Source organism: Mixophyes fleayi, chromosome 4 (genome assembly GCF_038048845.1).
Source record: "Mixophyes fleayi isolate aMixFle1 chromosome 4, aMixFle1.hap1, whole genome shotgun sequence".
NCBI classification, from domain to species: Eukaryota; Metazoa; Chordata; class Amphibia; order Anura; family Limnodynastidae; genus Mixophyes; species Mixophyes fleayi.
The window spans coordinates 165750108-165771111 of record NC_134405.1 but is presented as its reverse complement, the minus strand read 5'-3'; the positions used below and the strand labels follow the sequence as shown (position 1 = coordinate 165771111).

General features: G+C 38.3%; 1 protein-coding gene across 1 annotated transcript in view; it reads left to right on the top strand.

Annotated features, from left to right (window-relative positions):
• The window catches only part of SYPL1 (synaptophysin like 1), a 28561-nt gene extending 8077 nt beyond the window's left edge, over positions 1–20484 (top strand). The window contains exons 3-6 of the mRNA XM_075208799.1: positions 9001–9125; positions 11496–11700; positions 15108–15287; positions 19511–20484. Of these exons, the coding sequence (XP_075064900.1) occupies positions 9001–9125; positions 11496–11700; positions 15108–15287; positions 19511–19639 (639 nt within the window). The 3' untranslated portion in view covers positions 19640–20484. The remainder of the gene's footprint in view (positions 1–9000; positions 9126–11495; positions 11701–15107; positions 15288–19510) is intronic.
• The last annotated feature ends 520 nt before the right edge of the window (positions 20485–21004 follow it).

The following is a 21004-nucleotide window of genomic DNA, read 5'->3' as shown; positions in this document are numbered from 1 at the left end:
TGGGCCTGGATAAAAGCCAAGCCACAGGGACCTAAGAATGGGAACTACTCGCTCGCCTGGGCATATCCAAGTGCTTTATTTATTTTTTTTTTTAAGTTTTATCTGATAGTTGCATGAATGTAAGCCATGCCATTTAGGAATTCGGGATTTCCAAACAGAGGTAAATGGATAGATTTTTAAGGGTTAAAATGAAATTTATGTAGATTTATGCTATTTAAATTACCACTAGGTGGGGGCACAATTCCACAAGCACTAGTATTTGGTTCTTTTAAAGGTTTATGCGCTTTGTGGTTGTATATAAATATAAATTGTTGTATAGTACCAACTATTATTGTTTCACACATCTTTGTTTCTATACCACTTTACTGCGTGTTAGAGACAAGACAGTTGGGTACTCTGGACTGTCCAAGCCTTCGATTTGTTAGGCAATATTGATGGGGCGCGGTGTACAGTGCAGCGGGAGCTGGAAGTGTCTCTGTCAGCTGTATAAGCAGTTCGCCTTTGCGCTGGCTATGGTGGGAATGGCTACTTTGCGCTGGCTATGGTGGGAATGGCTATTCTACTTTGTCCCAGTGGCAGAGTTTGACCCCAGGGAGATACTAATTATGGAGCCCTGTAGATACGCCACTCTCGACACCTCACATCCCTGGGAATTGTCGGCACCGGGAAGACTGTTTCGTGTAAGTAGGGCGCTTAACTATTTCATCTTTACTGATTTTTGTTGTACAAGTGAGTTTAATAAAATGTTAAATGCAGTTCCTATCATTCATTAATAAGACTTCCGTGATGAGAGACTGCTATGTAAAGGGAAGGCTAAGTTCTCTCAATAGTCAGTCAGCGATGCTGGTGGGTTAGTTGGCCTCCAGGCATAGTGTTTGGATATTGTCAAACTTACGATACTCTGCATACCAAGGTAGTCTGGGGTGGTTTGAATGTGTGGTCTGTTCAAAGGGGGCATACTCCCACTCACTTGCTTGCCTGCAAAGAGTTTTCAGTCACTGTACAGTTTTGGAGCTGCACTGAGCTAGGCTAGATTCTGGTGTAAAAAAATTGTGGAACCAAGAAAGAAAAAAGTTCAATTGATGCACCAAGTCAGCACCCAGCTCCTGCTTCACTTTTCACATGCTGACATTAGGTAATCATCAAAGATTGATGTGGATTTCACTAGCACTCCCGTTAAGATGTGGCCATATTTGATGCCCCTCCTACCAGAAGTCCAGGTTTGTTTTTTAAATAGGGCTGGACCACCAAACCCACAACTGATTGTCATCCTATTGATTAACAGTTCTTACCCACTTAACTGAACTGATAACCTTAGAGGGTCACATACTTTTTCCAATAAATGCTTGAGAAAGCATACTCTTTTGTGAGTTGTTAAATTTGAGTTGTTTTCTTAACTATTTTTAAGACTTGAATGAAGATCTAAAAACATTTAAGGTCACATTTATACAATTTCTAAGGGGTTCACAAACTTTTTAGCACCACTGTAAATTAGTTTCAACACAAATAGGCGGAAAACCAAGGATATAAGAAATATTTAGAATCAATTAAACCTCTCTATACACTATCAAAAGGCATCGTCTACATCCAAAGAGAGATTTTAATTTCACAATGTCTGAGAAACCAAAGATTAAGCTCAACACTTTCTCGTTAGAATAGCCACTAACTGGAAAAGAGTTAGCTGCTGCTATTACCAAAATGTGATTATCCGTTTCTTTATGTAAGAAACATGTTTTAATGGTCCATTAAGACTAAATGTGCCAACAAGTAAAGTTTTCATAATCCAGAACCATAAGAGAAATGTAAGTATGTAAATATGTTCTTGTATTATAACTATGAAAACGTGCATCAATCCAGAAGAGGCATGTTTTGAGTTTAGTAGTCTGCTAGACATTTCTTCATGCTTTGGTCAAGTGTCATACCTGCTTTTTCTTGCACTGCAGTCATGCTGGGATTTCTTCCTTTTTAGTGAATACATGTTTTGTTTTATATGCATGTAGTGCTCTAAATGATTAGAGACGACTTACTACATTTCAGTTGCTTCTGTCTGTTGGCAACATGTGAAACGGAAAGTACAGCTGCATTCTAAAATTTAAATTTATGACAACAAATAACATTTATTAGCTTGATGGGTAGTATTCTAAACAGAGATGTATGGTAAATAGCTTCTGTTGAATGGTGGAAATATTATTGCTCAGTTTTTAGAAAGATTGCGTTTGACATGGTCAGAGAACATCTGGGATGAAACTGCAGAAAGGCATTCAGTAACTCAAGCCAACACAGATGGTTAAGGATCCAGAGAGGATAGATACATTTGGGTTTCATCTGCAAAGAGGTGATACTGAAATCCACAGGTGCTTATCAGTGTTTCAAGAGTAGTGGTATGAATAGAGAAAAGCAGAGGGCCTTGGACTGAACAGAAGCATTGAGAGTGTATTTTAATTCTTACCCGTTTCCTATCTTTCCTAAAATGCCACTCCAGTAGTTCCCAAGCACACACAGCTGTTTCTATGCTTCTCCCTAATATTGGTGACACTTTTAAGGTCTGAAACTTTATTCAAGAATATTCAAGCTTGACTATTTTCAATCATTGCCCTAGGCTCACACCAGATAACACATTCACTTCCCTTATCACTTACTCAATATGTGTCAATCCCCCTTCAGAGGGTTATTAACAGGTGGTACACCTTCCTAAATATACTATAGACCTTATTAAAATCCCCTGCATAATAAAATAAAAGGATGTAAGGTTTGATATTAATGAAAGATTTTTTTTGGGTCATAATTGCTCAGGCCAGGAAATTGACTAGCCCCTTCTTTGTAGCGCAAATTTTATCATTCGTTGGTTAAAAAAAAAAAAAAAAGTCTGCTAAAAAATTAGACAATCATTTCTACTATCATATCCGTTTTCCTGCTGGGAACGATTATTGAAAGATAATCCATGAGGGGTTTGAGGTTTTCAGAATGTTTATTTATATTGTACTGAATCATATTAAAGTAAGTAGGAGATGTAGGTGGAACCTGTATTTCGTAATATGACATGGCTGCTAAAAGCAGAAGGATTAAAGGTAGATAAGATTATTGTAACACTTAAAAGGTGTTATTTTGTGTTGACAAGTTGTGAATATTACAGTTTGGGAACAAAAATGGGAATTAAGTTTATGCGTATTAATTGGAAGGGAGTGGTGTAGTGAGGGGGCAATATGGATAAAGATGTTTCATGCTGGGTGTAAAGGATATTGAATTGTAAGGATAATGGCGTAGTGGAGTGGCGAGAGAGCGTTTGTAAAAAAAACTGCAAATAAAGTGCATTTTTATTTCTAACTCCACGATATGCTGTCCTTAGATTGCTTGTTTGTTTAAAACTTTTATTGCTAGTCTTTGCTGGGGGAGTTTATTGAGGGTCTCATTTAAAGACACTGATCACTTATGTTTGTTAACCATATAGCTAGGGTGTAACGTTCTAAGTGTGTAATTACAAGTGTATTAAGATTTAAATAGCATAATTCGGAGTAATACTGGATTTAAACAGGAGAAGATTATTCTACCCAACACAGCTACACCAGGACCGCATTCACCTGAAACCATAATCTACCCCATGAGTAGATGTATCAAGCTGAGAGTTTTCTGGCGGGTTTGAAAAAACAATCAGATTCTAGCTATCATTTATTAAGTACATTCTACAAAATGATAGCTAGAATCTGGTTGCTATAGGCAACATCTCCACTTTTCAAACCATCTCTCCCTGGCTGCAAGCTTCACGTCACATAAAAACTGTTTTGAACTATGAGCTGATTTCCTTCTTAGTTCATAAGTTTGTTTTATCCGCCAGTTTATTTTCCTGCAACATCCCATCTGTTTAATTAGCCTGCTGTACTACTTGCTCAGCCACTCCCTCCTTCTGCTTCAGCTGTTGCAGTCTCCTATCTCGCCATTGTACTTTTAAGGCTGTATGAAAAGCTGAAACTGAATCTGAACTGACTTTGGCCCACTCTCCTATTTTATAACTCTGCAAGAACTCAGTTACTGAATCACCTGTGCCTTATTACTCTCCATTCAACACTTCCACCCGCTCCCCCATATGTCTCCCCACATCATTACTCCATACTACCTGCCCAAGCCTATCCTCTCTATCAGCTGTTGTTCCCCCCTCCACCATATATCCCCTTATTCCCCCAGGACATCCATTCCCGCCAACCTTATTCCCATCCTTCCTCTCGCACACCTTCCCCTATCCTGCGCACTCTGGAATGCAAGATCTGTCTGCAATAAGCGCACTTCCATTCATGACCTCTTCCTCTCCCACTCCTTTGGTCTCCTGGCCCTTATAGAAACATGGATCTCCCCCCTCTGATACTGCTTCCCCCGCTTCACTGTCCCACGGGGGTCTCTCCTCCCAAAGTTACCATCCTGAGGAATTCCAAGGAGGGTGGTGTAGGTGTTCTACTGTCTTCTGGCTCCACCTTCAATGCTATCCCCTCTGAACCCTCCTCACTCTCTTCTCCCCTCTCCACCTTTGTGTTGCTGTCCTCTTATCGTCCCCCTGACCCTTACTCTCAATTTCTGGATAACTTTGATGCCTGGCTTTCCCACTTCCTCTCTTCTGATCTTCCAACTATTATTGGTGATTTTACCATCTCTACCAACTCTCCTATTACTACAGCTGCCCCTAAACTCTTAACTCCCATCTTCCTATGGTCTCTCCCAATGAACTACTTCTGCCACCCACCGTGATGGTCACTCCCTGGACCTAGTGTTCTCCCATCTCTGTGACATTTCCAACTTCTCCAATTTTGTCTTCCCATACTCTGACCACAATCTCCTTTCCTTTACCTTTTCTTTACCTCCTGCCCCCTTCTCCCACCCAAAGTCGCTTGCATGCAGCGTCCCATCAACAGCATTGGCCCCATCATCTTTTCATTCACCCTCGAACCCCTCCTCGCTCCCATTTCTTCCCTGTCATGCCCCAATGCTGCTGTCACTCTTTACAGCTCCTCGTTCTCTGTTGCCTTTGACACTGCAGCCCCAGCCACCCCACTCCGTCTCCGCCAATCTCAACCCCAACCCTGGCACTCCCCTCTTACTCCTCTCCTCCAAAAGTGCTCTCGCTTCTCTTAACACCAATGGAGGAAATCTCGCTCCAATGCTGACTTTATCCACTTTAAGTTCATCCTTTGCTCCTACTATTCTGCCCTCTCTTTTGCTAAACCTATTTCTCATCCCCCATATACTCCCTGTGCAATAAACCCAAACACCTCTTCACTACCATTCTCTACTGTGTTCTCCCCTCTCGTCCATCATCGCTCTTGACTTTGGCACCTACTTCAAAGACAAGATTGACTCTATCGACAATGATATCTGCTCTTACCAGACTCTCCTCGACCCCTCTGCTGGTTTAGACACTGTTGATCATTCTCTTCTGACTACCACCCTTCACTCCCTAGGTCTTCGCGAAACAGTGCTTCCTCCCCCAATCATTTGCTTCCAATACCACCTCTATGCTGATGACACACAAATCTATCTTTCCTCCCCTGACCTCTTTCCCGCCTTTCTAACCCAAGTATCTAGCTGTCTCTTGGATGTAACTACCTGGATGTCGCAGCGCTTTCTCAAGCTCAACATCTCCAAAAATGTGCTCATCATTTTTTCTCCCGCCAATGTTTCTGTCCCTCCCAATATTTCCCTCTTGGTTGACAACATATCTCTCTCTCCTGTCACCCATGCCCACTGACTTGGAGTCACATTTGATTCTGCCCTCAGCTTTACCCCTCATATCCAGTCCCTCACCAAATCCTGTCACTTCCTCTCTCAGGAAGCAACCTAGTCCATTAATTCATCATTTCTGGCCTCAACTATTGCAACCTCCTTCTCACTGGCCTTCCTGTCTCTCACTTGGTATGACCTTCAATCCATACAGAATGCTGCAGCGTAACTCCTCTTCCCCTCCTGCATTCCTCTTCCGTTATTCCTCTGTGTAAATCCCTTTTTTTGGTTTCACATCCATTTCAGAATTCGGTTCAAGCTCCTTACTCTCACTTGCAAAGCCCTTACTGACACTTTTCCCCCTTACATCTCTGACCTTGTCTCTAGGTACATACCTACCCGACCTCTGCTCAGCCTGTGACCTCCGCCTAAATTCATCTCTCATTACTTCTTCCCATGCTCTCCTCCAGGACCTCTGAAATGCTGCCCCCATTCTTTGGAACTCCCTACCCTGCTTCAACTCTTCCCCCAACCCTCAGTCCTTCACACTCCATCAAAACACACTTTTTCAAGCTTACCTATCCTACCACCTCCTGACCATCTTATCCATCATCTCCTCTTCCTTCGCCTGCCATCTCCATTTTCTCCCAGCTAGTCCTGCTGTCTCTCACCACCCCTCCCTCTAGAATGTAAGCTCTCATGGGCAGGGTTCTCTCTACCTATTGTCCCATGTCTGTCCACTCTCTAACTCCCTTGTACATGCTGTCATATGTTTTGCTTGACTCCGTGTGAGTCTCCATAGCGTTACTCACACTCTGTGCTACCTATGTGTATTACACCATCTATTTGTTACTTCCCTCTGTATTCAGCACTACGGAGCCTGTGGCGCCTTTATAAATAATACCAATAAACAGAAGAAATTAGTGATGGTTAAAATGAGCAATTTACATTGTCCAATGTAATAACAAGCTTCACATACAACAAGTAGCCAACATTTTGATTTCCACTTTTATCAAAGAGAACGCATACAAAGTTTATTATAGATGGTACCTCACTCCTGATAAACTTGTCAAAATGTACCCATCTACCACCTCAGCCTCCTGACAAAAATGCAGCCACCAAGGCACGTTCATACATATCTAGTGGTCATGTTTCTCCTTTCTCCTTCCGTGCCATGTCCGAAAGGCCCTTCCTCATCTGTTATCCACTTCAAGATACAGATAGACAATCGCCAAAAATAGCCTCTCATCTCCTTGCCTATGCGAAATAGAGTGACTGGCCCTGCATCTCTGCCCTTAAGTCGTATATCTGGTTTATTGACCAGATGGAGAAGATTACTTACCACCTGCATGATGAGGATTAATTCCATCAGGTCTTTGCTCCCTGGCTGTACCTGTAATCCTAAACTCACCCCCACTCTCTAGCATTTATGCTTCTCTGCTAACTGCTAAGCAAGGCACCACTACCACTATTTGCTAAGTTGAGCCCTCACTTGAAAAGGTATATAAGGTGATGTTCAAAGTTAATTTTCCACACAGGTGACTATCAGTACCCCACCCCCACTTCTCTCCTTCCCTTTCCCCTCCTATATCCTACTTTATTCTAAGTAACTTAAGCCAAATCTTTTGATGTTTTAATGATGGGTTCTGAGGTTTACCAGTCTTCTTCATCTTCATCGTTTTGATCTGTATGCGGGCAGCACGGTGGCTTATTGGTTAGCACTTCTGCCTCACAGAACTGGAGTCAAGCGTTCGATTCCAGACCATGGTCTTATCTGTGTGGAGTTTGTATGTTCTCCCTGTGTTTGCATGGGTTTCCTCCCGGTGCTCCAGTTTCCTCCCACACTCCAAAAGCATACTAGTAGGTTAATTGGCTGCTATCAAATTGACCCTAGTCTCTCTTCTCTCTCTGTCTATGTGTGTGTGTGTGTGTTAGAGAATTTAGACTGCTAGCTCCGATTGGGCAGGGACTGATGTAAGTGCATTCTCTGTACAGCGCTGCGGAAATAGTGACGCTACATAAATAGCTGATGATGATGACCTTCTCTTTTCTTGTCACCATGATTGTTTTGTATGCCTTGCAATCTGCTGTTTGGCTACATTTGTATTTGAAAAGAAAGTGTTTAAAAAAAAAAAAAAAAAAAGATTCACGTACAAATTTTCCACACTTGTAAGAACACTGCCCCGAAGAAAGAGAGGGAGTCCCTCTCATGTAGAATAAATTGGGCTACATTGAGCAGGATTTTAGAAGACAAATTGAGCTGTTGTTTTAATATTATTATTATTATTATTAATAATAATAATAATATTATTATTGGATGGTATTAAAGTGGTAAGAGATTAGATTTTTGAAAGCCACGGCATGAGCTATATGAATGGGTGGTTTGGACCAAATTTCCTATTTTTCTACTGATTTACATCCTTTAGCAGATTAGTTAAAATGCAAATCGCTATATAGACCTCTCCTTTTCCCAGCCTCTGAATTGGGGTTTTGTTTTGTTTTTTTGTTTTTTTTATTATAATAATCACAATGCATCTTGCAGTTACAGAAATCCTCAATTTCTGCATTATGAAGTTTAGAGCATGGGAAATATAGCATCACCCTTTGCTAATCTCCAAAAATAATCTGCTTGAAAACCAGCATGGCTTTTCATTCATTTCAATGGGTGCGGAAAGCCCATAGAAATGCATTGCTGATTGGAATAAATGGGAAAATGTTAAATTTTTAAATAAATAAAAATAAAGTCAGGGTGAAATAAGTACCAGCATATATAGTTCAATAATATTATTACACTGCTTTGCTGCTAATAATCTTGTTTTCAGTGGGTCTGGAGGCCAGTACCTGCACAGCCAATCACTAGTGACCAGAATGTAAATTTTGACTGTGATTGGCTAAGCTTCCTCCATTAATTTCTATGGGCAATGCATTTCTATGGGTTTCCTGCACTTACTGAAATTAATCTCTTATTCAAATGAATGTGAAAAGCAGCAATTTTTCTCAGTGGTGGAAAATTGCGAAATGTATAATAAATGTGGGGAATTAATTTATTTATGTTGGTTTTGGGCAAATAATTTCTGGCCAAATTTCTGGACAAAATCTGCCCTCTAGTTGTAGACATCACTAATTTTAAAAAAATCCTTAAGTGGCAGACGAGATCTATATTATTCAAATTGTAACAGTGAATGGACTGAAGCTTTAAAGTAACATATCCTTACACATAACTTCAGTTTATTTGATCAACTTTGCATGTAATATCACATTTGTATAAAACAAACCTGTGTTTTTTTCTTTTTATAGGTTTTTTCAATATTCTCATTTGCAACATGCGGTGGTTACAGTGGAAAAACAAGCATGATTGTGGCTTGTGCAAACAATACGTTGAATAATCAAACCGTTGAAGCTACATTTATGTACCCTTTTAGGTAAGCATAACAAGTCAGCATCTTCATTATTTTAGGTTGAATGAATGAGAATTGGCGCATTAAGGTTGGGTGTAAATAAGACGGGGAAACCACAATATGCGTGCGTGTGTAAAAAAAAAATAAAAAAATTATATATATATATATATATATATATATATATATATATATAATTATTTTTTTTCAAATGAATTTCACTTCCACAAAGTAGATTAAAAAAAAAACCAAATATCCTTGGAGTTGGGTATGTTCGCATAGTACTATGCCGCAGCATACCTCTTGGAATCTTGGTAATGTCACTGGGCAATCATCTTGCTGCTCCTGAAGCATTAATGCCTCGCCAGACACGGAATAATTACTAACGTGCAAATGGCATACCATTATCGTATTCTGTTTAGACTGCATGTTTTAGGTACTTGTGAATAGCGCAGAAAACTAGTAAATGCTGTGTTGATAGTTAATCTCTGAAAAGGGTGAATTAACTAATCCAAATAATCTTTTCAAAAGTCATTAATTTGATGCTATGATAACCTAATGGATGAAAGACAGCGCGTCATGTACTTGGAATCTGCGTGGAAAAAAAGTAGCCTAGCGATGCCTCTTACTGTACTAAAATTAAAGTGGATAAATAGATAACAACCACTATCAGCACTCAGTGAACAAAAATAGCTGCCAAAATTCTTGGAGAATTAGCAAAATACAATACAAAATCAGGTAAAAAACATGTACAGAAATAAAAATCCATATATAACAGTTCTTTATGCAAAGTGATCACACCGGAATCCCATAGGTGGTATATAAGGTAACGCTTGATCTCTATGGATCTCTGATCCAAAGTGACGAACACCTCACCATCACCTCCGTGTTATAATAAAAGTTGGATTCCTACCAGATAGTATATATTCGTAGGCATTCAAAGATATCTTTAAATCCTTCCTCCCTCGTGCGGCAGAAATATTGGAACAACCGTGAAAGCAAGAAAAAATGGACAAATCTAGCGCGATATTGTAATAGCTTCCAAATTTAATAAAAAAATCCAGTTTAAATAGCCTCTCAGAAATCATCAATCTTATCTCCTTGACAAAGACCGTTTAACAGTTGAAACGCGTTGGGGTACGAACATTGACTAGCAATGGATGGGAAGTGCGATTCTATTTGTGTTACATCTTTGAATCTAATTAATGGACGTGAAGTGAAATTGACATCCCAGGATTACTTTCCATCTAACTGTTTCATTACATGCGCTGTTAACTTCGTTTTCTGGTAGGGGCATTCTCATATACACTTTTTTGCTGCTTTTTATTCTGGTCAATGTTCGATTGTTTTTTTTTATCATCCTTTGTGATTTTTTTTTATTACATTTTTGAAGCTATGACAATATCGCGCTAGATTTGTCCATTTTTTCTTGCTTTCACGGTTGGTCCAATATTTCTGCCGGATGAGGGAGGAAGGATTTAAAGATATCTTTGAATGCCTACGAATATATACTATCTGGTAGGAATCCAGCTTTTATTATAACACGGAGGTGATGGTGAGGTGTTCGTCACTTTGGATCAGAGATCCATAAAGATCAAGCGTTACCTTATTTACCACCTATGGGATTCCGGTGTGATCGCTTTGCATAAAGAACTGTGATATATGGATTTTTATTTCTGTTCGTGGTTTTGTACCTGATTTTGTATTGTATTTTGCTTGTTATTCTTTTGATCTATGTTCTCTAGATCTTTGCGTACAATCAAGTGCTGAATGTCTTGGACTTTTTTCTATATATACGAAAATTAAAGTGTTTTATACGTAAAAGTAAAAATTCATGTAAATGTAAACTTACAAATGTAAGGCTGATTTGCTCAAAAGTTTAGTGCATGTCTATTAAACATCTGGATAGTGATTGAGTTTTGTTGACTTTATTGTCCTTGAACCAGGGAGCAGTTTTTAAGGACCAGGTGAATCGTCAATTGGATGGATTTTTTTCTAAAAATCATTCTAAGTCCCCCTAGGAAATCCATCCAAATGTTAGTTCACTGTGTATTAGTCTAATTATAGACTCCTTAAGTGTCCATCTCGGGCTGTATGCTGATAGTACGGGTGCATTGTAAGAGTTTTGAATCCATGTAAACCTGATGTGACTGAATATTTGCTTCTTGTTTCTTTGTTCTTAATGTCTGATTAAGTACAGGCTATGTTTTAGGACTGGACGTTTATGCTAGTCTACTTATTTTTGCTGTGTAGAATGATTTGTTTTACTGGACATTTAAAGAACTCATTCTCACAGATGTTGGTGATTTGTTCTAATCATATAATTGTTAAATTTATTTATATATGTATATTCATTATATGTTCTTCCTTTTATTTCCTATGTTTTTATTCCTATAGGTTAAATAATTATATACTTAGTGGAATTCATGGTCCATTTTGTGGCCAGGAGTGGTCAGACTTGCATCTTATTGGGGATTTTTCTTCTCCTGCCCAATTTTATGTTACAATTGCAGTTTTTGCATTCCTTTACTGTATTGGTGCCCTTGTCTTGTATATTGGGTTCAGGCATCTTTATCAGGACTCTCCGAAACTGCGACTAATTGTAAGTATAATTTTGTTTGTCTGTATCACTGAAATCATATTACCTCTATATTTTTACAACCGAGAGAGCCTATACATTTGGTATGCAGATTATCAAGTAGTAAGCAATAATCCTGATCTTAAAGGAATATTACACGAAGGCTGTAAAGGTTCATTCAACATAAAATCAACGCAATTTTAAAAAAAAAATAACGCTGCCGTGGCTGTAAAGAAAACCCCCAAATTTTAGGCTGATGTGTACATTGGTTTTGAAGAATGCCTGTAAAGCTGCAATTTTTTCCCCAAAAATTTGCTTTCAACATTTTTTAAAATTGCATTCGTAGCTCCCCTAATTCAAGGGAAAGGTCTAAATGTAAACCTCCTTTTATGGGCTTCCATTTGATATAACACAGCAGTATGTTTCAATAAAAATAAAAAATTTAACTATGTGTCACATTTGAAAAAGCTGAGTGTTTAATTACAGTGTAGTATCAGACTGAGAAAATGTGTTGCTGGGAGCAACAGCAATTTGGAGAAGGGGTGCTGGGAGCAATACTGTACTCGCAAGAAGCCTCAGTGGCCAGGCCAGGCACAGAAGAGAAGGCACAGCCCATGAGGCTGCTGCTGATCTCCACGGTTCAGAGAAGCATGTGATAGGCTCATCCAATCAGAGCTCAGCACATGCTCCTCTCACCCCTCAGCAGAGTCTCATGTGAATTATTTCTCCGACTTTCTGGCAGCTCAGTCCGGGCTTGGTTTGGTGTTTAATTTGGTTTAGCGCAGTGGTTGGTGTTTAAATTGGTTTAGAGAAGTAAAGATGGAGGAAAGTGACAGGTACCTAATGTTGCATTGTTTCAACCCATTTAAAAGCGTTAATCATACTTCTAAAAAGAAGGGGTTGAGAGCTGTTTCAGAATGGATGTGTACATTTTTTTTTTTTCCTGAAATGACAAAAATTGCAAAAGTTTGTGCCAGCTGCAGAAAACAACTTGGGACACTTCGAAGATCAAATAGGGTCATTGTTCAGTTTCTCAAGATAATGTAGTATCCGCTCCCATCTGCTGACATCACAGGTTATGTAAGTGCTGTCTTTGACAACAAATGGTGGCTCACATTTATTCTGGAGAAATATCAAAACATCCATCTGGTCTTTTTCATACCCAAGGAAGCCGGATGTTGTATGTATTACTACGGTAGATGTTCTGTGTAAGGTGAATTCGTTAACTCCAACAGGTCGAATGTATACCCTTTTCTAAAATGGAAATTCTAAAAACAAATGAAACCTTCAGCCAGTTCCAACCCATCAAGTGGCACCATCCGTCCAGAGCAGCAGCACTAAATGATAATGATTTATAGTAAGCTTTCTTAAAATATGTGAAAGACCTAAAATTATCACAAATGTTTTTTAAATATTTCTGGATTAACATACGGTGTCATTGTACATAATATACATCAAGGGATTGTTCAAGGAGATAAATTTAATTTAATGAACAGGCCATTTTCATTATTTTAACAAACAGTCCAAAGTGAAAGCTCTTGTAGCAGATGATCCCAAAAAAAAACTTTGGGGATTTATTAACAGGATGAACATATTTTTTTTATAGATGTTTTACAGAAATGTAAAAAATGTCTTTTTGAGAAAATCAACGTTTAATATTTTTTTTAAAACATACCGCTGAGTTCTAGATCATACAAAAGCCCATAAAAAGAGGTTTAAAATGAGACCCTACCCAACTCTCTCTAGCTCGATTAGGTGGGCTACAAATGCAATTTACAAAAAAACGTTAAAAGCTATTTTTTTTGTTAAAAAATTGCCACTTTAAGGGCATATAACTTCAAAACCAGTGCACATATCAGCCTAAGATTTTATTGTTTTTTTTTTTGTTTTTTTTTTACACCAATGGCAGCATTTATTATACCAAATTTAATTACAATCTGAAATGGTCAGTTTGAAACCCTGTATTGATTTGATGTGGAATGAACCTAAAAGAATGTTATTTATAGCTGCTTTTACTGATTGAATGGGCAATATGGAGTCTGAATTGGTTTTGAAGTGTAAAAAAACAAAAAGTCACATTATTAAGCAGTAATGCAATACCACAATCTCCTCAGTCTCCTAAACTCACTGCCATGGTATAACCATTGTTTTTTACCCTCTACTTTTCTTCTTGCAGTCTTACAGCATCTACTTTTGAAATATTGCTAAAATATGCCTCTTTCATAAGATGTAAACTCTTATCCATTTTCACATCTCCCATCTCTACTACTACAACCTCCTCCTGTCTGGCATATACACCAACCCATTTGTCAGACCTAAATACTGTAGCAAGACTGATCTTCCTCTCTCGCCACTTAACACCTGCTGCATCTCTCTACACACCCTCCCTATATGATCTCCCCATTTCCTCCAAAATCTGATTACAATTATTACTCTCACCTACACAACCCTCAACAACACCCCCTCTTCATACATCTCAAACCTCATCTCGAAATGCTCCAACTCATGCCATCTTAGATTCTCCTGACTTGTCCCTCCTACAAAATGTTTTGGACCTTCTTTACATGTCCACTGCAGAGTTAATTTATAGGAAATCGGCCTTCGTGCCTGAAAATGTACACTTAATTCCATCATCATGTGATATAAAATGGTGGTAAGTGACAAAAAATTTTGAACTGACACGAACACCGATATTTTAAAAACATGTTTTACAAACTATTTGCCTCGATCTGCTTCTGGCCAACTGATGGATCTTACAGTCTAAATTATGTATATATGTACTTATGTATAGATAATGTGTGTGTGTGTGTGTGTGTGTATTTTTGTTGTGTTTATTTTGAGCCAGATGGCTTCATTAGGTAATAGACCTTAAATTAACCCTTAGTGGTGGCAGTATAAATAGTTGAACGGTATCTAATATACCATAGGACTGAAGTCAGTAGTGTTTGTGTAGCCCTAGGTATTATAATTTTACCAAAATCTGAGCCTTATCAGTATTCCACAAGTCATACAGGTTTGTTTGAGTCATAATTGGATGTTTTTCCAAACATGATTTATGGAGTTTATCTGAATGTTGGCATTTTTTTTATAACATTGTCACAATTAGAAGTAATCTAATCCCTTATCAATATTATTCTTTTTGCTTCATGGATTAGGACTGTTACCAGTGGTAAGTAAATATTGAGTAATTCAACTAAGATTAGTGTCTTATTCTATAACCACATATCTGTAACTTTAAATTGGGCATTGCTAGTTCTTTTGAATGCTAGAATTTTAAATATTAGAATTCTGACTCTGAAAGTGTTCTGTTATACCTTCATGATCTTGTTTCCAACAGATATGTTGGGTCAACCAAGAGCGTTTGTACCTTGCTTTAAGCTGAAAGAAAAAGGTTTCAAATCACATTTATAGCATTTGCGTTTGTATTCTAGGACTTTATCATCACAATTATTTTTGCCTTTATGTGGCTTGTGAGTTCCTCTGCATGGGCTAAAGCATTGACCGATATTAAAATTGTGACTGACCCACAAAAGATTGTGAGCTACTGCAACTTGCCATACAAATGTACTCCAGGATCTGAATCGCGCATGGGAAGTCTAAACATTTCTGTGGTATGTATATTTTGCATATTTCATCAAGTGGTCTTGGATTGTGTAAAAGTGTTTACTATAGTTTCTGAGTACTTTAACTCATAGGTTGCCCTTGAAGATTTTTTTGGACTTCATGGTCACTTAAAGAGGACCTGGCACTTGAAAAGTAGTAATATAGCACTTTTGTTTTTGGTTGGAATTGTTTATATTATTGAACGGCTGATTTACAAGTTGAGAATATTTTCAGACCATTTTCTCTAAAGCAAGAGCTGAAATGTACAAGATACTGCCTGGTGCTGCTCGGCTCTCTATCAGCAAGTTGGTGGGCAACACACAGTCTGTCTGAAATAATACTGCAACACTTTCTTTGTTTTCCTGACCACGATCTTTAGGCTTGTGAGCTGCAGCAGGCACATGTCATGTTAAGGAACCCCACTGGGTAGTTTAAAGGCTGGATGATAGAAGTCATTTTTTGGGTACTAGATTTATCGAAGATATTCTTAGTTGGAATTATCCTTTACAGAAATATCATGTCAAGGAAATCTGGAGGTTGCAGTTGTATAATATTGTTTTTACAAAAAAGTTTGATTATAAAATTTGTAACTGTAAAGAAATATATTTTGTCATATTTAGAAATATTCATCATGCATAAAAGAGGTCATCATGCTAGAGACATATGTTCAGTGCTCCAGTACATACCGAACTGACTAGAGGAAAAATGGCACAGATGTGGAGAGAAGAAGGTTTATACACATCCCCAAAGGTGGAAGAATGAGGGGAACAAAACTGGGCTATCACAGTCAGAAGTGCGGAGATCTATAAGTAGAGAGCTCATAGAAAACCGTTTATCCACAGATATTCATTTAAGCCCAAGAGGCTATTGTGTTCTTTTACGGATCCATTTGTCCTTCAATCGTAAGAAGACTTTAGCACAATCTCTTCTTCTTGCTGGTGGCACTTGATCCACTATTTTGTGTCTCTCTGTTGCTAGGCTATGTCTGACTAACCAGTGGCCAGTCATTTTTCAGAAGCCAGTCTCTTTGCCTTCCATAGCATGCTGACCGATGTGATGCCATATGTTCTTTAAATTGATGGGTGGTTTTCAAGATACGTTATAATACCAGGGGTGCATAAAATGCCGTTTACAACAAATCAGCCGATACATAAAAGTAGGTCTCTAGGATTTTCGCAGAGCAGGGAAGCATGATGGTATTGCCTATTTACAGATATCTGGAATCATGTGGTTCAATTGCATCTGCAGCAACCTGCTTTTTGTGTCAACACATGACTAGTTGGACCATGGTCCTTGACCTCAGTATGGAAAACCCAGTCTCTAATATTTTTACCCCATGTGTAGCAGGGCATGATCGTAGTAGTCTTAAGAACTGGTAATTCTGGGTCGATTTCCAATATTGGCAAAAACTCACATTTAGATATTTTTATTTTTTTTTTTCCCCCCCACATATAGATCTTTTAATGTATTCACTTGTTGTTGTATATCTATTCTCCCAAGTGAGTCTATTTTTAGACTCTCTATATGGATTTTTGATTGTAATCTCTGAATTTTTAGTATGTTCAATACCTTTGTTTGGTTTCTGCCAGAAACATTGAGAAATATCCTGAGTCTAGAAACTTTTTTGTCATAACATCCATCTGGTTGGAGACTTCCTTGATATCAAATATCTATGCACTCTCAATAGCAAAAACATCAGTCCCCTCTTGAGGGACTGAGGGTGATGACTTTGTTCCCATAACAAGGTGTTTTTCTATAGATGGTGGTTTGTAGCGAATGGTCTGTAATCCAGATCAGTACAAAATTTTTTTATCTTTTCAGCATCGCTTTCATATGTGAACTTCAAAGTAACTTGTGACTTGTTAATTGATTCCATCAGTGTGGTTAAAGTCATCTTTCATGCATGTCCACAGTACAAACATGTAACTTGTGAAAAACATATGTTCTTATAAAGATCAGGATTCCTGAAAAATGTTTGGGGTTTTTTTTGTTTGTTTTTTTCCTCAATTTAAAACATTGGCACAAGATGGCACAGCATTTGAACCAATTGGTAAACCAAAAAGTAAAATTTTCTATCAAAGTAAAAAATAAAATAAAAGTTACGGGGAGTTCCAAAAGTTATAGATAGAACTTTTATATCTGATCCTTTGGATTTTCGTGCAGTAGATGTTTTGTAGCTTGCAGCCCCTGGGTGTGAAGGATATAGGTATACATGCTACACAACTATAGTGCATAGCCGACACTGATTAGGTATACTTGATGGATCCTTTTTTTTTTTTTTTAATAGAGTGGTGTAGTATTCTTCAAGAATGTTTCTTCTGCCTGCACACAAGGCTGTTGCTAAAAGTCAAGAAACTTAAAGCTGCTCTTCATGACGTCAGTCACCATGGCGACAGGATTATTGGTGCTGTTAATGATATAATGTAAATATGTGCAATGTAGTTTACAAAGGCTTCTACATTGTACATAGGTGCATACTTACATTACAGTGTTAATAGCACCGATAATCCTGTCGCCATGGTGACATCATGAAGAGCAGCCGACTGCTTAGTTCTTCGTCATTGCTTTAAGTCGCTTTCAACAGTAGTCGGCATCGGGGATCGTCGCTAAATAGCCCTTCGGAATGATCATGTCGTGGTAAGTCTTGTAGGTGTAGTCAGCATCGACATGCTGACTATATCACCGGAAGGTCCCACTTCTGCTGCCAAAACAGCTCTGACCTGTCGAGCCATGGACTTCACAAGACCTCTGAAGGTGTCCAATGGTATCTGGCACCAAGACGTTAGCAGATTCTTAAGTCCTGTAGGTTGTGAGGTGGGGCGTCCATGGCTATGATTTATTTTTCTAGCACATTCACACAGTTGCTCGATCGGATTGACATCTGGGGAAATTGGAGGCCAAGTTAACACCTTGAGCTCTGTGATGTTCCTTATACTGTTCCTGAACAATTTTTGCAGTGTGGCAGGGCGCATTATCTTGCTGAAAAAGGCCACTGCCGTTAGGTAATACTGCTGCCAGACAAGGGTGTACTTGGTCTGCAACAATGTTTAGGTAGAGGTGGTATGTGTCAAATTAACATCCACATGAATGCCAGGACTCAAGGTTTTCCAGCAGAACATTGCCCAGAGCATCACACTGCCTCGCCGGCTTGCCTTCTTCCCATAGTGCTTTCTGGTGCCATCTCTTCCCCAGGTAAACAACGTACATGCACACGGACGTCGACATGATGTAAACGAAAACGTAATTCATCAGACCAGGCCACCTTCCATTGCTCCATGGTCCAGTTCTGGCGCTCACGTGCCCATTGTAGGGCACCACTTTCAGCGGTGGACAGGGGTCCGCATGGAAACTTTGACCAGGCTGTGGCTACACAGCCCCATAAGCAGCAGGCTGGGATGCCACGGTGTGTTCTGACACCTTTCTGTCATAGCCAGCATTAACTTTTTCAGCAATTTGTATTACATTAGTTCTTCTGTGAGATTAGACCAACAGACTAGCCTTTGCTCCCCACATGCATAAATGAGCCTTGGGGGCCCATGACACTTACTGGTTCACTGGTTGTCCTTCCTTGGATAACATTAGGTAGGTATGAGCCACTGCATACCAGGAACACCCCACAAGACCTGCCATTTGGACATGCTCTGGTCCAGTTCTCTAGCCATCACAATTTAGCCCTTGTCAGAGTTGCTGAGATCCTTACTCTTGCCTATTTTTCCTGATTCCAACACATTAACCTAATATATTGCCTAATATATCCCATCCCTTGACAGATACCATTGTAACAAGATATTCAATGTATTTCACTTCACTTGTCAGTGGTTTAAATGTTGTGGATGATCAGTGTGTGTTTTGATATATGATATACACACACTTGTCTTTCCAAACACTGCCTCTGCCTTTTTTTGTGGCGTATGTGACTGCAGAAGATGGCACTTGGTGATTATGTCTGCATATATGATATTATATTTTTTTACCAAATGGCAGCAATTATTTACTTGCATGTGGAATTCATAGTGTTATCGGTGCTTGTGTGATAAGAACTTGCACTGTCTGCTATGCATATAAATAAAACATGTAAGCTAATTGCAAGTAAAATATGGAGGTATTTAAAGTGTCTTTACCACTATGCTACAGTGGTTTTTGAGTACCCTCTTATACTGTCAGAGTTATCTCACATTGACTAAATATTTTTAACAAGATCATTTTTTTTTTTTTTTTTTTTTTTCTGTAGGCTTTTGGATTCCTGAATTTGATCTTGTGGGCAGGCAATGCATGGTTTGTCTACAAGGAAACCAACCTACATACCCCACCAGTGCCATCAAATCCTGAACAACAAGGCCCTCCTCCTTCATCGATATAACAAAGTGGCGAAGATCCATTTATGTAATTTTGACAATAATTTGGTCCCCTACATGCATATAGCCAAGAAGACATTTGATATGTTAAAAAATAAAACAGAATTTCTGCGGGGCCTGTATTACTATTTTTGTTTTTTGTTAAATATAAGCTGTATTACATAATTGCACAATTCATGTGGTAACTGTCTTTAAAAAAGCAGGAGTTAAAGCTGAGCACTAGTTGTGTATACCAGGGAATTAGTCCTCTTGATTAGCACATTTAACATCTTTTGTTGTTAAAGCTTGGCTAGTAATAAACATTGGCTCAATTCCAAAGAAGAAGAAAAAATTAAATTATCAAGCCTAAGAACTTTACAGCCTAAATGTAAATAGCTCATCCACTATTTGTTTTTTTAGTTATATAAAACTTGCAAATGAAGTACTGTACTAATAGAAGGTTACCAAACTGCTGAAACACTACTTTTGGGGCTTTCCCTTAAGAAATGCAAAAACCCATTCAGTAATGAGTAATTTGTCATGCAGTATGTCAGTTTAACATGCACACTTTTTTTTTCTTCTTTTTTTTAATAATATACACAATAAGGAAGGTTCTCTTTTCGTTATTTTATTTTTCAAAGCTTAACTATGCATCATTTACTTGTATTTCATTGAAACTTACTAAATGTATTGTTAGTAGTTTTGACAAGTGTTTGGGCTTGTTACAAATTTTGTTTAAGGGAGCGCATTTACTTAACATCATCCAACCCCTTTTTTCTTCTGTTTAAGAAAATTTACACTGTTAAATCTGGGTTATTGTTCTCAAGTTATCTGTAATTACAAGAACTATATTAAAAACAATAGCGTTTAATATATGTTGTTGCTGTTATATTGTACTAACTGAAATGTCATATTGTAAAATACCCATAGTATTTCAGTTTTCACTACTAGGGTATAATTACTGTTAGTAATGCATTTTAAAAACGTTTAGGCTAATACATGCCATAATCCTTACATTGCAGGCTGTTACTAGCCATTTACAAAAGGGCTAGGTAAAATGAAGTACTCTTAATATACATGGTGTACACATTGTTGCTAGTTTGCCAGTAAGTTAAGGGACACGTTTGTTAAAAAAAATATAAGTGTATCCTATAATTCTTAAATGCAGGTTGATGTCATGTTACAACAGTAAATTATGATGTTTTTCCTCTTTGGACACCCCTGTAGTCCTAACCAATGAGTTAACTTCCTACTTACCTGAAGATATAAAATGTGACTCTTCATCAAGTTCTTTTTATCCGGTCTTGCCCAGTTGTGTTGGCAGAGAAGTGTGTAGTGTAGTGTAGTGTGCAGTGCGTAGTTTTACATTTCATTTGCGACTTACCTTTATT